The sequence below is a fragment of the Vigna angularis genome, chromosome 1 (genome assembly GCF_016808095.1).
Source record: "Vigna angularis cultivar LongXiaoDou No.4 chromosome 1, ASM1680809v1, whole genome shotgun sequence".
Lineage (NCBI taxonomy): Eukaryota > Viridiplantae > Streptophyta > Magnoliopsida > Fabales > Fabaceae > Vigna > Vigna angularis.
This window is the reverse complement of record NC_068970.1, coordinates 45423925-45441507: the sequence shown is the minus strand read 5'-3', so window position 1 is coordinate 45441507 and position 17583 is coordinate 45423925. Positions and strand designations below refer to the sequence as shown.

Genomic DNA, 17583 nt, shown 5'->3' with positions numbered 1-17583 from the left:
GCTAGAACTAAACTGTTTATAGGATTGAACTTTGAAATGAAAGACATGGGTGAAGCCAATGTAATTTTAGGTCTTAGAATCATAAGAAGGGAGATAATACATTATTATCCCAAGAACAATACATTGAGAAACTTAAGAAGTTTGTGTTTTATGATTTTAAACTCGTGAGTACCCCTTATGATGCTAATTCTAAATTAATAAAAAATAGAGGAGAATCATTATCTCAGCCTCGGTATGCCCAGATAATTGGGAGCTTATGCACTTGATAAAAAATTTCTGGTCCTAATATGCTTATGCAGTAGGTACACTCAATGTCCAAATCAAGAACATTGGGATGCACTTTTCAGGTTTATGAGACACTTAAGAGGTTCAGTGGATTATGCCATTGAATATAGAGGATTTCCCAGTGTACTAGAAGGGTACAATGATGTTAACTGAATCTTAGATTCAGATGACAAAATCCACTACTAGTTATGTTTTAACACTTGAGGGTGGTGCAATTACATGAAGATCAACCAGCCAAATAATTATTGCAAGATCAACAATGGAATCTGAATTTTTCGCTCTTGAGATGATTGATAGCGAAGCTGAGTGGTTGAAAAACTTCTTAGCAAACATTCCATTAAGAATGAAACCAACCCCATCAGTGTCAATACACTATGATTGCCAATCAGCAATAACTATAACTAAAAACAAGAATTTCAATGGATATAATAGACATATCCAATCGAGACACAATTTGGTGAAACAACTGCTAAAGAGTGGAACTATTTCCATTGACTACGTGAAGTCAGAACGGAATCTAGTAGATCCTCTGATAAAACCCTTAGCAAGAAATATGATCTTAGAAACATCGAGGGGAATGAGACTTAAGCCACTGACAAACAAACAAGTGATGGTAACCTAACCTTTGTGATTGAAGATCCCATGAATAAGGTTCATATGGGTAAAAACAAGTCACTTGTTAGTTTTGATAGCATTAATTTGATTTTAAATCAAATATGTCCATTCCTATAGTGTGTGTGAAAGTGTTAGAGACTACATTATTGAGAGGTTAAACTTTGTAATTAAACAAAGTTTTTAATGATCTTCATATCCCTTATGGGTGGTGTATGATTTGTAGCATACACTTGATGAAATCACCTATATGAGTGTCAAGTGGGGCTGCTTGCATGAGATCTTGACATGATCTCTAGAGCACTCATGAATATCGGACACGCACACGGCCTAGTAAGTGCACCACAGCGATAACAACAAGGATTGTGGGGGTGTATTGTGATTGATAAACCTCTAACACACTCAAGTGTCTTTGGTTCATATAGCTTCTTATGCCAACTATAATGTGTATTAAGTTTCTCGATCTAGGACTGGTTCATATAGCTTGCTATACTAGCTTTGATGCATTACATCTTATGAAACCTAGGATATTTCTTCTCTATCTCTTTCGTTTGGTTTCCTTTTCAATATGTGGGGGATTGTTATAAACTTATACGTTTATTTTATTGCAAAATAAACGTTTGACCAAGCTTTGCTTTTGTTTCACTTTTTCGCTAGCAACACTAATGTTGCAGAACTTTGCTTCCACAAGTTTCGGGATTGCTACGCATTGCAGCTCAACCACCCATAAGGCTCGGGATCTTTTTGTGTGCTTTGGACCTTGGGCCTTTTTCCCTTGGTTTTCTTCTCTATAAATAGAGCCAGTAATTTCATTCTAGATACACACAAAAAAAACAACAAGTTCTCTTTCTCTCACATCGTTGAGCTCTCCCTCTCCCTTGCATAGATTTTTCCATAGCTTCTTTTCTAGTTTCTCTTTCTTCTCTTATCCTTGGTTTCACTCTTTCTCTTTTTAGAGATCCTTGCTAGTTCTAAGATCCTTAGAAATTCTGAGAAGTTCTTGTTGTATCCGAGGGGGCTTGCGCAATACACCGCGGATAAGTCCTTAAGGACAATGATCTACTCATCTCGGGAAATCCTTTGTTCGTGATCTTTATTCTTTTATTGTCAGCTTCTTTAACAAGTTCTAGTACAAGCTATCATAAGAGAGTTTGAATGTTTGAAGATGGATGAAAAAGAGGGGGTTACCGAGTTCATAACTCGGGTACAAAAGGTGGCTAAAAAACTCAGAATGAACAGAGCAGAAATGACACTTAACCAAGTTGAATAAAAGATCTTGAGATCTTTGATAAATGATTTTGAAAGTATTAGGGTCATTCTTGAAGAAACAAAGGATCTGATAATTATCACGATGGAGGAATTGGTTGGGTCTCTAAAGGCCCACACACTAAGGAAGAAGAAGAAGAAACCCGATGACCAAACACTACATGTACATTGCAATGTGATTGAAACACATAATGCTTAGGGTCGAGGTTCTAGAGATAGAAACCGTTGAGGTAGAAGTCGAGGAGGTCGTGGTTGGGGTGTTGTTGAAGCTGGCACAGATCAGACTAGACAACAAAGTTGGCATGGCCGTGATCGAGGAAAAGATCGTACAGGTTAGTCTAAAGCAAGTGTGGAGTGCTTCAAATGTGGCAAACTTGGTCACTATGCAAAATAGGAAGTTGCTACAATTTTGAGAAGGTCGGTCACATAGAAAAATTTTGCCAAGTTGAAAGGAAAGGTGAAAAAAACCTTCTAATAGAGGAATATATGGGAATTTTATTACTTTCAAAAAGCCTATACATTGTTTTGATTGGGCTCTCAAAGGGGGTACATGAGCAAATTGAGTTGTTTAAGGAGATCAGGATGTCAGGTGAGAAGACTGGGCTATCAGGTGAAGAGACTAGGGTGGTTTATGCAGACACTAAATTGTGTGATACAGAGACCAAGTTTTCTGGAGCTCAGTAGATGAATTTAGTGTTGTTTGGAGCTGAGCTGAACAAAATCAAGGTGTGTGGAGGAAAGCTAAAGAAAACCAACTTGTCTAGAGCTCAACATGTTCATACCGTGGTGTTTGGAACCGAGCTGGCAAAAACTAAGTTGTTTGAAACCGAGTATATGATGGTTGTGTGAAGAGAAGTTAAGTTGTTGTACACTGATTTGTTAGGGAACGATAAGACGAGTCCCATGTGGATTGAATTCGAGCAGGTGGAGGTTAAGTTATTGGGTGGTGAGTTGACAAAGAGCCCATGAAGGAGTAGTAGAGCCCGCAGACAAAGGTGGAAAGCTCGACCAAAATATTACCGAGCTTTGGACACTTTAGGCCAAGTTCTTGTAAGTCTGTGCGAGGATAAGTCGAGCTATTCAAGAAACCTGTGGTACAAAGTCCAAATTCAATGCAGAGAATTCTGACAAGATGCTTGAAGAGCTCAGCGACACGTGCTAACAACTCGGCAACGCAAGAAAGCAACTCAAAAATGCAGGTGGACGTCTTGGTAGAGAAGGAGAACAAATTCGATGTTTGCAGGAACAACTCATTAATGATAAAGAAGAACTTAGAAGAGGAGACAGTGAACTCAAATGTAGTGTTGTGCTTGAAATCAAAGGGTGTGGGTAATTTACCAACTTAGTATGATACTTGGACACTGGAGCTAACAATCATATGTGTGGAATTGAGGAATTATTCTATGAACTCACTAACATTGAGGTCAGATTTGTGTCATTTAGAGATAATTCTAGAGTTTTGTAAGAGGACGTGGAACAATCTAAAACATACAGAAAGGTGAGTGAGTTGGAGAAATCATGAATGTTTACTATGTTCCCTAACTAAAGAGCAATATTTTAAGCATGTCAGTTAGTTGAAAAAGGTAACTTAGTTTTAATGAAGAACCAAGTATTGTATTTGAATGATGAGAATGGTCATCTAACAATTCGGGTAGAAATGAAGAATAATCGAATATAAAAATTAGAGTTGAAGATTTTGTAGGAGAGGTGCTTGAAGTTAGACATGAAAGATGAAACAATGATATGATCATGTGACATTTCCGATTTGGACATCTTAATTTTGGAAGTCTAGCCGAGATGTCAAGGAGAGAACTAGTACTTGGACTACCCAATATAGAATTTGAGAAGAAATTTTTTGCAATGACAACTAATAGTTATTGTTAGCAACCATAGTGGTGGCCTTAATGTGACAACTGTTATTACAAATATTACAAGCATAATGAAAAAGTTGCATATGAAAAAGATGATAATAAGAACAAAGTGGTCGTAACAATAATAATGATAACAAAAGAGAATGAACTAAAACAACAAAAAATGATAAGAAAAATTGTGGACATGATAACAATGGTGGTAATTAAAGTGAGTTGTTGTAAGAATGAAAGGAATATTGATTATTTTATTTTTTGTTGCTTTTTAATCTTATTCTTATAAACATTTTTGTATACAAGGTAAGAGTGGATATTTGTTAAAAAACATCCGTGTAAAAGGTTAGGGAAATTGTAAGAGAATAAATGTGGACGAGCTTTTGAAAACAACAAAAGAGTACCCATCTAAGTTAGAAGTCTCTTTACTACAACTTGAATATATTTTAAGGACTCAACGTAATTTCATGTTGAGAAAAGTTCATAAAAAAACTTGGTATTTTTTTCCTTTTATCTTTTCTTGCATTTTGTCTATTCATATGATCATTTGTCCATTAACAACTTGTCTAAACAAACCTTAAAGTTTGAAAATTTTAAAAATTATATAGAAATAAATAGGATTATAGTTTTGGAAAAAGCAATACTTAAAGAGTGAAAAAGAGATAGTTCAGAGTAAAAAGAAAATAGATAAAAAGGAATATGAAATTAAGAAGAGGACAAATTAATAATCTAACACCTTTTGGTGAATTTTGTTTGCACTGAATAAGAATGATACCAATGTACTAAATATGGCATTTCGTGGTGCTAAGTTGGAATTCGATCTCACAGAGCCCAATTATACTTAATTATGTTTCAAATTTTTACTCAAAAATTAGTCGAAATTCAAATTTTCCGGAATCAAATTTTGGATTTTAATTAATACTTGACCCGAATTTTAAATAAAAATACTTGACCCGAATTAATTCCAAAACACTAAATTTATGCTTGTTTTTTGGTAAAATTTGGAAAAGATAAAATAGCAGAAATTTTAATTAAACTAAATATTATAAAAAAAAAATTCTTATCACCCAATTCTAGCTTAAGCAAGTGAACGTGCTTCTTTGTGTTTTGTGCATAAATTCCTCCTATCATTTCTCAAACTAACTAAACACTAAATTTTTTATAGGTTTAATAGGTTCGGAGGTATCTATTTATGCAGATTTGTATCAATTGGGTCCTCGTATTATGAAAGTTTTCAATTGGATCCCTGTTTTGGTAAAATTTGAGTCAATAAATCCCTTGCCGTTAAATGTTATGGATGGCGTTAATTTTCTTCTAATGTGACATGTTGATGTGTCCTTTAATTACGAGGTGGCACAGCATTAGAAGAGTCTTGTTGACCAGCTTTGACTGATTCATAACGTGACCAGTGAAGACCTGCCACATGTCAACCCCTTTCTCACCCAAAATTAGGGTTTCAGATAGGGGAAAGGAGGAAACCCAGAAACCCTAGTCGTCAGCCACCTTGAAGCCACCACCGTCAACCTTCAAATCGCCGCTATCCACCATCGCAGAAATGTGAATCGTATCAGCCACCAGAATCGCGATTCCTTCGTCCTCCGCCACCAAGCGTGATTCGATCTCCTTCCTCGCAAGCTTCGCCGCAACCTCCCCCAAACCAGAGATGCAAGCCTCTCCGAATCGCGCCTTTTTTTTCGCATCTCGCAGCTACTTCGCCAAACCTTAGCGCCACAAAACCGCCGTGAAGACGCTGCCATGATCGCAACCACTAACCTTCATCACCCTTGCACTTGTCAGAGAAAACACGCAAAAACCCAATCACAGAGAAAATCAAAATCGCGCAGCTGTTCGAAAGCCATGGCGCGAATCATCTTCTCCTTCGTTCATCTCCACCTGTAACCACAATCAGACCTGCAAACAAACCCAGAAACAGAAGAGAGCCATCTCCATTCGGAAATTTTGGTGCGAGAAGCGGAGAAAGCATTTTCCCATTCTAACGGCGCGTAGGCAGAGGCACAAGGAGAAGCCCTTTCCCATGGTGGCGGTGAAGATTGGTGCCACGATTATGATTGTGGCGGCTTCTGCGAAGATGCAAAGACGACAATGGTGGCCGGTGAGGCTCGAGTTGGCGGCGCTGATACGGCGGTGGTTGACGGCACGGTGGTTGAAGGGAATTATTGAAGAAGAACGATGATACCTCGTCATTTATTTTAAATATTTTTTAAACTTAAAATCAAATAAATCTACATCAATGCCACCTCGTAATTAAATCACACCTCAGCATGCCACATTGCAAGAAAATTAACGCCATCCATAGCATTTAACGGCAAAGGCTTTATTGATTCAAATTTTATCAAAATAGGGACCCAATTGATACAAATCTGCATAAATAGGGACTTCCGAACCTATTAAACCTTTTTTATAACCACAATTCAAGATTTTACCTCCACTGCTTTCGTGCAATTGTTGGTTGCACCCTCAGAATTACTAACTACATCACAGTAATAAGAGAAAAAGTCTTGAACGTCCTTCACAACCATCACCGTCATTTTCGTCGTCACTACTTTGATCATAGTAACTGACAAAAGAAAGGAAAGAAAAAAAATACAGAAAAAAAATCATTTTAGAAAATTATTTTCGAAATATATTTTATATATTTCAAAAAATTCAATTCAAATTTTTGGGAACATATTTTATGTAGAGGTATTTTCGAAGAGTATTATATGCACTTCAGAAAATTTATTCTAGAAATCTTATTTAGAAAATTAATTTTGAAATACATTTGATGTATTCTGAAAATTAAATTTGAAAACCATATTTCAGAATTTCTTTTATAAAGTTCTGCTAAACAAATGGTAAAATGTCTTCGGAGTTTCCTATTTCTACGGATTCGTATCAATTGGATCTTTATATTCTCAAAGTTCTCAATTGGATCCATGTTTTGGTAAAATTGACTCAATAAAGCTCTTGTCGTTAATTGTTGTGGACGGCGTTAACATTTTTGCTAGGTGGCATGTTGAGGTATCCTTTAATTAGCATGTGGCACAGATAAGGTTATTACGTGGATATTTATATAATTTAAAATTTTAAAATTTAAGAAAAGCAAAATTTAAAAATAATTAAACACGTGCTTTTAAAAGGTATTAAGGTTAGCTTTCGTAATTTGGGGTCAAAATTGAGTGTGTGTGAAATTGAGGAAAATAGGATTCGTGGGTGGTTGTGGTGTTGTGCGACGTAACTGGGGAACATTGGATTTTAGTGCGAAATTAAGTATTCATAAACCTTTGTTCTACGGAATTATCGTCATCTATCCGTGCTTTTTCAGTGGAAGCGGCTAATTGTTGGCGGTGAATCACGTGGAAGAGTTTCGCGAAGGTCGTTAAAGGTGAAACACGTGTTGAGGTTAGTAATTGTTTAATTGTTTGTATATTTTGTCCTTTTATGGTTTTTCGACAATGATGCATGGTCCCCCATGTTGGAAGAGTTGTCGTAGTGTGTTTATTATGTTGTGCTTTAAAATGTTGTTGCAATGTGGTTCCCCATGTTTGCTTCTTGTGCTTTTTATTTTGTTTAAGTTATGTTGTCGTCAGTCCCCATGTTTCGCTGTTGTGGTTCTAATTTTGTATAATTTTTGTTGTGGTTGGCCCTGTTATCATTTTATAGGATATATAATGTTTTATTGTTGTACATGGAGAATCCTTTTGAAGTTGTTTTCCATCATGGAGGGCAGTTCATAAATGATGGGCCACTTAAGTATGTGGGGGAAGGTACAACTATGTCTTTTGACCCAGACATGTGGAGTTACTTCATTGTAGTAAGTGTAGTAAAAGGACTTGGATATGATGGGTTTAAGGACTTGTGGTATTCTGTATGGGGGGGGGGGGGGGGGGGCGGTTCTGTGTTAGATAATAGGCTAGAGCCTTTGTGTATGATAGAGGAGCCATGCAATGATGAACTTAGCTAGGCTAGACCCATTATATGTTTATTTATATTGTTATTGAAATAAGAGATCTAACAACACTTACTAATTCAAATAACAGGGCCTATTTCAAGCTATTCAAGAAGTGGTTCCTGGAGTTGATCAACGATTTATATTAGGCACCTTTACGCAAATTTTAGAAAAAATTTCCTTGGAAAACATCTAAAGCGGTTGATGTGGAAGACAGCTACAACAACCCATCCACAAACATGGGAAAACGAAATGAGAATATTAAAAGAGGTCAACATTGAGGCTTTTAAATACCTTATAAAAATTCCTCCCAGGTATGTTCTTCAATATATGTTATGTGATGCAATTCAAACTTGTAATAGTGGCTGACTTTGATAGTAATATTTCATAAGTTGTTGCACTGTAGATACTGGTCACGATCAAGGTTTACCACCACTTCTAAGTGTGATACATTGGTAAACAACATGTCAGAAGCATTCAACAGTATTTTGGTGCCTACAAGGTCAAAGCCAATAATAAGCATGTTGGAGGACACCCGCCTTTACTTGATGAAGAGATGGGCAACAAACCGAACAAGAAGTGAATCATTGTCTGGGGTCATTTATCCTAAAATCAAGACTAGAATTAATAAGGAGTCTCAGTTAACAAAATTTTGGATTCCTAGGTATGCATATTTATATTTATCATGTCTTCAAATGTTTTGTTTAACCTCATAATAGTTTTGTTTTCATAGCTGGTCAGCACAGAAGTTGTTTGAAGTTCGTCATGTGTCCCAAGCTGGGGACATGTTTGTTGTTGATATAGACAAATTTGAATGTACATGCAGGAAATGGGCTATCACAGGCATTCCATGTTGCCATGTGTTGGATGCTATGAAGTTTCTGAATATAGATGCAGAGGACTTCATACCTTGTTGTTTTATGAAGTCAACATATAAAGAAATATACTCTTCAATTGTGTATCCAATAAAATGGTAAGAACATGTGGCAGATTACCGCACATAATGATGTCTTTCCTCCAACAAAGAGAATATTTCCAGGGAGACCAAAGAAGAAAAGAAGGTTGCAAGAATGGGAGTTGGTCAGTGATGATACAAGAATGAGGAAGGGTGGCGTACGTAAAAGATGTGGCATTTGTAGGAAATTGGGTCACAACAGAAGTTCTTGCCAGAAATCAACCCAAGAACATGATGTCAACCCTGACCGAACACAACAAAGCAACCCAGCAAATGAACCAAACATGCCATCATCAAATGACTGAACAACATAGGAAGGGGATTTTATTGTATTTTTCACTGCTGTTAACAATTATGATCTTTGTCTTTGACAATTTTAGCACATATTTTTGTAACCTTTTACTCATCTAAACAATTTGAGCACTTTATTAATGTTTATGGAATGTTAAGTTTGCTTTCGGTTTAAATTGTTCATAGCTTTTGTTAGGAAGCTAAAAAAAATAAGAGTCCAGACCGAACGATATATTCATTGATACCGAAGGGTGAATATGAAAGGAGAAATATAAGAGGAGGGTCGAACGGTCATGATGAAGGCCGACTGGGCATGTTGAACTAATGACCGAATGCTTAAAAAAAATAAGAGTCAAGACCGAACGGTAATGTTTATGTTGAACTAATGACCGAACGATGTTGCATAGGAGGCCGAGTGGTCATTTTCAAGTAATATCGATGGTGTTGCATAGGAGGGGATAGCCAATGACCGAACGACTCAATAGCGGGGATAGAACTGAAGGTTTCATAAGAATAAACAGGATTACAAATTATAATTAAATCTGGTCATATATGTAATTAAAGTGAAATTTCAAATCATCCCATTCTTACTCATGAACAAATATCACATTCCATAACCACAACTCAGTTACTTACAAAACAACTCTTCATTTCATTAAAACAGAACAAACGTACAACAAAGTTACAACAAATCATCCCTTTCTCATCAATAGTGAAACTAAAATTATGTGTATTACACATAAAATAGAAACCAACAACATCAACACTGTCATCCACTTTTGAACAATGAACATTGATTTCTGTAAATTTACTATCATTTTCCTAGTACTATCCAATTCTTCACTGTTCACCAAAGTTTCTTTGATTCCTTCACTCTTGACGTAGCTACCCCTTTCGTCAAACCCAATATCAGTGCACCATTTGAAGAAATTGCAACTAGCGTCTTCACCACCATTCTATAAAGACAACATTCAACGAAAATGTCGTGTTCTCAAAAACAACACCACAAATTAATTAGGTTGAATCTAACATACCTTATACTTGGAGCATCCCCAAAATTTCTTGCCCCTATTCTTCATAGTTTTCGCAGTTCTCACCGCAGATCTCTGTCCATAGTGGCAAATGGGTGAAGACATAGCATTTTCCTTCTTCCAGAAACTGCAAGTCCCACTGCAAGTCGACGACATTCTCTTCGAAAAAGAATTAGCACGAGCTTGAACACCACCACACCCACCCACATCGCACAACTACAAGGTCGCACAACACCACACCCACCCACGAATCCTATTTTCCTCAATTTCGCACACACTCAATTTTGACCCCAAATTACAAAAGCTAACCCTAATACCTTTTAAAAGCACATGTTTAATTATTTTTAAATTCTGTTTTTCTTAAATTTTAAAATTTTAAATTATATAAAAGGATAACCTCATCTGTGCCATGTGCTAATTAAATGATACCTCAGCATGCCACCTAACAAAAATGTTAATGTCATCCACAACAATTAACGACAAGTGCTTTATTGAGTCAATTTTACCAAAACAGGGACCCAATTGAGAACTTTGAGAATATGAGGATCCAATTGATACGAATCCACATAAATAGAGACCTCCGAAGACATTTTACAAAAAAAAAATCTTATTTCGGAAATTTCAAAAAAACTTATTCTAAAATGTTTCCTGAATTTGTGTTTCAAAAGTTACTTTTACATATGGTAAAATGATTATTTTGAAAACTTGAGGAGGTGCGCGAAGAAATTGATGAGATATAAGAAGTAAAGGCCTCGCTTTAACTTTTAATCCGATGTGTGGATAGAGATTGGGCCTTGGAAGTAAGAAAAGCCCAAGAGCAGCGCTAAGTTATTGTTCCCGCCACAACGCCAGCACGAAGCTCCATGTTCCCGCCAAAAACAGAGCCCTCGCGCCAAAGGAAAAAGAAGCACCACCATCGTTTTCTCTCACTTTTCTGACTCCACCATTCTCTGACACTCTCTCGCTACTACCACAGCCTTCGAAAATGGACTTGAGCGAAGAAGTTAGGGCAGCGCATAAGCGAGAATTCGCCGATTTCTTGGATCAAGATGTATCTCCTGTGCATTTTCTCTTCTTATTTTTGTCTGTTACTCTGTCCTCGTTCTAACGATTTGTGTTGGATCATCAGGTGGGAAAGGGAATTTACATGGACGAAATCAAAGCCCTAATCAACCACAAGCGACACCGCCTCATCATCAACATCTCCGATCTCCACAACTTCCACGACTTGGGTAACAGGTTAGCACTTCTCGGCACTAATTTTTGAATTTTACTTTTATACTTACAATTCTTTTGAAATTGATTCTGCGTGTGAAGTTATTGCTTGCAGTTGGTGTTCTATTTTGTTTTTTTAAATAGAAATTGGAACTTTTGCAGGATAATCAGGACTCCAAGTGAGTACATTCAACCGCTCTGCGATGCGGTGACGGACGCTACTCGTGCTATTGATCCTAAGTATTTGAAGGAAGGGGAACAAGTGCTTGTGGGATTTGAAGGTCCCTTTGTTTCTCGCCGAGTCACGCCAAGGGAGCTTCTTTCTGAATTCATAGGTTCTATGGTTTGTGTTGAGGGCATTGTCACCAAATGTAAAACTACCTGTGCTTCCTTTTATATTTTTTTGTCCCTTTTCATTTTTTGTCATAACTTGAATGATTGAGTCCAGCTGGTTTCCCATGAAATTAGGGCGTTAAGTGACCAAACTTCGATTCCTAAATTGACTCTGAAACCCTATAAATAAAATCAAACTCGCCGTTGTCTTGATTCTTTAGTCCAATTGGTCCCTTATATGTTGTACTGGGTTTAATTAGTGGCTTTGGGAATAGTATTCTATTTTTGGTTATTTTGAGGATCAAAGGATTATCTTTTTTCATTGTCATTTGTTAGTATGGCCTGGGTATATTTTTGGCCCTTGTAACTCTTTTTAGTTTGACAAGTCTTCCACTTCATATTTTTATCTTACCTACGAAGCTGTTATTTTATTTGCAAGTTAATATCGTCTTTGCTATCAAGTTGCTTAGTATGTCTTGAACGGCATGTTATTATTTATTTTGTTATGTGATAATGATGAAAATGTAATATCCTTTGCTGGTAAAAGTTTATAGTTTATTTCTCTTACAAGAAGCCGTTTGGTTTTATCTTTAGGTTGTTCATTTTCCGCGTTGATACTTTCTTTCTGTTTGATACGGAATACATTTATGAACAAGTTTGTGAACAAATACTCTGGTTTAAGCGTGCAGGCATCTCACCCTTTTTTTTAATTTATAGGTTCTCTTGTAAGGCCGAAGGTTGTTAAAAGTGTTCATTTCTGCCCCACCACGGGAAACTTCACTTCTCGCGAATATCGTGATATTACCTCTAATTTGGGTTTACCCACAGGATCTGTTTACCCTACAAGGGTAATGTCAAGCTCGTTGATCTCCAACATTTTTTGTCTTCTCGTGATGATGAAATTTATTGACTAAAATTATTGTAGGATGAAAATGGCAACTTACTTGTGACTGAGTATGGATTGTGCAAATACAAAGATCATCAAACTTTGTCCATTCAAGAAGTTCCTGAGAATTCTGCTCCTGGTCAACTCCCAAGAACAGTGGATGTCATTGTAGAAGATGACCTTGTTGATTCCTGCAAGCCTGGAGATCGAGTGGCAATTGTGGGAGTATATAAGGCTCTTGCAGGGAAAAGTAAAGGCAGTGTGAATGGAGTATTCAGGTAGCTCTAGTATATACTGACAGTTTCTTTGCACTCCTGTGCTTTAATAAACAGAAAATTGATTGATTGATGTTCTTGCAGGACTGTGCTCATAGCCAACAATGTTTCTCTTCTCAACAAAGAGGCTAATGCACCAATCTACAGCCCCGAAGATCTCAAAAACATTAAAAAGATAGCTGAAAGAGATGATGCATTTGACCTGCTAAGTAATTCGCTTGCACCTTCTATATATGGGCATTCTTGGATAAAAAAAGCAGTGATTTTGTTGATGCTTAGTGGAGTTGAGAAGAACTTAAAGAATGGCACTCACTTGCGAGGGTTCGTGTTTTTTGCTTGATCTCCCTTCTCTTTTAACTAAATCTAAAATTATAACGCTGGTCTGTCTTGCTTCTTTAGTGACATTAACATGATGATGGTTGGTGACCCCTCTGTTGCCAAGTCTCAACTCTTGAGAGCAATTATGAACATTGCTCCCTTGGCCATATCAACTACAGGCAGGGGTTCTTCTGGGGTTGGTTTGACAGCCGCTGTTACTTCAGATCAAGAAACAGGTAAAAAGATCATTGTCATGGGCTCTATGCATAGTACTATTATTATAATTGTCATCTAAGGATGCTTCTTACTTCTTTCTCAGGGGAAAGAAGGCTAGAAGCTGGGGCAATGGTTCTTGCCGACAGAGGTGTTGTCTGCATTGATGAATTTGACAAGATGAATGATGAAGATCGTGTTGCTATACATGAAGTTATGGAGCAGCAGACTGTGACTATTGCTAAAGCTGGTATCCATGCATCACTAAATGCCCGATGCAGTGTGGTTGCCGCTGCAAATCCCATATATGGAACTGTAAGTGGTGTTATGCGGTAATTGGCTGTGCAGTTTAAACTATCCAATTTCCTGATACTGTATTGAACCTTCAATTTCTTTTCTAACTTGTGACTTTTTATGTGCAATTATACAGTATGATCGTTCATTGACTCCAACTAAAAATATTGGACTTCCAGACTCCTTGCTTTCTCGATTTGATCTACTGTTTATTGTGTTAGATCAAATGGATCCTGACATTGATCGTCGAATTTCTGAGCATGTACTTCGTATGCATAGATTTCGTTCTGCTGTTGATGGAGGTAAATAAGCAGTTTTCCAATGCTTTGAGACGTTCTTATACTAGTTAGTCGTTTTATTGAAAGTAGATTAACAATATAGGCGAGGCAACACTTAATGGGAGCTCAGGATATGGAAGAGAAGATGAAGCTGATACGGACTCGTCGATCTTTGTCAAATATAACAGAATGTTACATGGGAAGAAAACTGAGAGAGGTCGCAAACGTGATACTCTTACAATTAAGTTTCTTAAGAAATATATCCACTACGCTAAGCATAGGATTCAACCTGAACTGACTGATGAGGTTACGTTCCTTTCTTATTAATATATCAATTTCATCTTTCTTGATGTATGATGAATTCTCTTTACAATTGCCATACTTGAATGGTTCTGATTATTTTTTATGGTTGCTATGCTTCTGCTCCCGTCCATTATTGTATAGACATATGACTAGCTTTAATTTAACATCAACTGACATCGTCCACAGGCGTCTGAGAACATTGTCACAGCCTATGCTGAGCTCAGAAATGCAAGCTCAAATGCAAAGGTTAGCATTGAGAGTTGAAATAGGTGCTCTGCATTCGAGCCATTATACAACATAGTTTCTTTTATTGATATAATACTGACTTTATGCAGACAGGAGGAACACTTCCCATAACTGCCAGAACCTTAGAAACCATCATACGTCTCTCAACAGCTCATGCCAAACTAAAATTGAGCAGAAAGGTACTAGACTGACATCTACTTTTTCAGTGTTCTCTTCTCCGTCAAACAAGCACTTGGCATTCTCCTTAGCTGCGCACTTTTCTCTTTCTCCTATTGCTATTTTACTTATATATTCTACCTGGTGGTACTTCAGCCTATATTTTCACTGTTTTGTTCTCTATACTTTGTGATTGAACCAGCACTTCTCTTTTCAGGTTTCAAAGTCTGATGTTGAAGCTGCTTTAAAGGTTTTAAATTTTGCAATATATCACAAAGAACTTACAGAAATGGAGGAGCGAGAGCAAGAGAGGGAGAAAGAGCAAGACAGGAAGCGCAAGGCTGATCATAATGAAAATGATGGTCCTGATCGTGGTTCTAAAGATAGAAGAAGGTGAGCAATAATTTAAACAAGTTGGAAAAAATGAATATATTGCAAGCAACTTTTCATTCTAATTGCTACTATAATTAGATACACGAAAATTCATTTATTACCGCAGAAGCGTTTTTCTTTGTAACCCTCGTAATTTAGCATCCTTGCACATTTGTAAGCATTAAGACTTCTACGTTGCCATGCGAATGCTGAGGGGGTCTATATTTGTCCATTATGAACTAATAACACTAGTAATTTCTTTTTGGCTAGATCAACATTAGGAACAGATCCCATTGAAGTAGATGAAACCCCAGCAGCTGAAGCTAATGTTGGACTCACCCCTGCAAGGTCAGTCAACTTCCGATTCCTGCCTTTTAATTGTTTTCTTATGTTTGTGCTCCTACTGTTTCTGACGTAAAATATCTTATATTGACATGCAGAATTGAAGCATTTAATTCTCTATTTGGTCAGCATATGCGAGCCAACCGCCTGGATCTCATAGCTATTGCAGACTTAGAGAATGTTATCAACAGAGGGGCAGATTCACCTTACACCGCTGCAGATATACTATTCCTATTAGAGGTATGATCTTCTGATGAATTTCTGCTGCCACCTTCCCAACTCGAACTTCGTTACTATTTTTGTTTTCTGAAATTTCAGAGGTTGCAAGATGACAATAGAGTGATGATAGTTGATGGAATGGTGCATATGATATCATAAAATCTAAGATTGTGGCACAATCTCAACGAAGATTCAGAAAGGTATTCGATTTTACAAACTAATACATTATCATGAGTTGTCATTACTAAATATGAGCGCATTGGTTTAATTTGACTTGGGTGTTTACACAATTTGCAATTGTAAAACAAATTTTTCATTAACTATGGATGAATATCAGGGCGCAGAATTTGCCGCTCGGGCAGGATGGATTTCACAACGGAGGGAGGCTTGAGAAGGATTTGGAAATTCCAGAGTTCATACCTTGCTATCTGGGAGTTCTTCGCTAACACATCGACAAGGAAATAGCTTATGCGATTGCAACTGCATGTTATTCTTCACAGAACATTTAAATTAAGATAAACTTTGTTATCCCCTAATGAAAAAATTTTGCGTTTGTTCATATAATTTGATAGTGGTCTTATCTTTATGTATTGCTACTCTGCTAACTGCAAAGTATTCGTGTAAAACAAGAATTTAGAAATGACTGGTTTCCATAGTTTTAAGTTCCTTCACTAGTGATACTTATTATTATTGGCACCAAATAGGACGTGGCTGGCAAAGTTTAATGTTCAGTAAAATTAACCGAAAATGAAAAGGAAAAGCTTGGAGCTTGTGACGCCAGTTGAATTCAATTATAAACTAGTGATTTTGAACATCAAAATGGCCACCCTTTCAAACCTTTGTGCTCTATAAATTGGGGGAGGATCCAAACATTATTTTATGCAGCACCTAATTAAACAAGCAAAACCTCTGGTGCGATCAAAGTCAAAGCAGTAGTAGCATTACGTATACGAGGTGATGCATAAGTAACAATCATTTTAGCGCACCTAATAATATTAATGTATAAATGTTGCATCACATGCTGAGTGTTTCTAGGATCCAAAAGACCTTTGAGATCACCTATTTCCGATATATGGTTGGAAGATAGTGTAGTAATTGAAGAGGATATTGGGCTCAGGACAATTACAATTATCTTGGTTACCTGGCTATACATAATTTAGCAATTATTTGGCTATGCCCAGATGAACACATGTCCTTAAACTCGTAACGAATACACGAACAATATGATTGTCAACAATCATGGCTGCAGAATGAATCATTCTCTGCTACGATCGGAAGAAATGCTGTTCATTAAGCATTTTTCAAGAGGTTCATGATTCACAATAAGTTGGGCTCATAAATCTTTATTTCATAACTAATTTTTAGCAAAATTTGATAGTTTTTTCTTTTTTTAAGTATTGGCAGTAGCAGCCCAATGAATGATATAGTATTTTGAAATCCGAATTTCATTTTTCATTTTTGGTGCACCAAATTTCAAAATAGTGACCAATTTTAAAAACAGAATTTTGAAATCTGATGAACTAAATAAAAATAAATAAAACTTGAAATCCAACAACTAACTGGATTTTAAATCCGATAAGCAATTTTGAAAACTGAATTTGAAAATCTGATAGGATAAAAATAAAACACAATTCATCAACTAACCAAATTCTAAAATCTGATTAACAAGATCTGGATACAAAACTAAATTTTAAAATGCATGAAAAAATTTAAAAATCAGATTTTAAAATCTAGTAGGTTAAAAATAAAACATGAAATCCAACTAAGCGAATTCTGAAATCCAATTAACAAGATCCAGAAAAGGAATCAGATTTTAAAATCTGGTGAGCAATTTAAAAACCAAATTTCAAATCCAATGAACTAAAAATAAAACACGAAATCT

The 17583-nt window shown here is 36.5% G+C and overlaps 1 protein-coding gene across 1 annotated transcript; it reads left to right on the top strand.

Moving 5' to 3' along the window:
* The first annotated feature begins 11097 nt into the window (after positions 1 to 11097).
* On the top strand, positions 11098 to 16366 carry LOC108319350 (DNA replication licensing factor MCM3 homolog 2). Its single transcript, XM_017550459.2, has 17 exons — positions 11098 to 11302; positions 11381 to 11490; positions 11629 to 11837; positions 12517 to 12647; positions 12725 to 12963; positions 13045 to 13281; positions 13360 to 13514; positions 13598 to 13806; positions 13922 to 14087; positions 14167 to 14369; positions 14553 to 14612; positions 14702 to 14791; positions 14986 to 15161; positions 15411 to 15488; positions 15581 to 15722; positions 15801 to 15901; positions 16039 to 16366. The coding sequence occupies exons 1-16, from the start codon at positions 11237 to 11239 to the stop codon at positions 15858 to 15860; spliced, it is 2331 nt and encodes a 776-aa protein (XP_017405948.1). The 5' UTR covers positions 11098 to 11236; the 3' UTR covers positions 15861 to 15901; positions 16039 to 16366.
* The last annotated feature ends 1217 nt before the right edge of the window (positions 16367 to 17583 follow it).

Excerpts from the sequence above, each read along its gene's own strand:
- LOC108319350 (XM_017550459.2), top strand. The coding sequence starts at position 11,237 with ATGGACTTGAGCGAAGAAGTTAGGGCAGCGCATAAGCGAGAATTCGCC. Across the intron at positions 11,838-12,516 it reads TGAGGGCATTGTCACCAAAT|GTTCTCTTGTAAGGCCGAAG; the intron begins GTAAAACTACCT and ends TTTAATTTATAG. Across the intron at positions 14,088-14,166 it reads TCGTTCTGCTGTTGATGGAG|GCGAGGCAACACTTAATGGG; the intron begins GTAAATAAGCAG and ends TTAACAATATAG.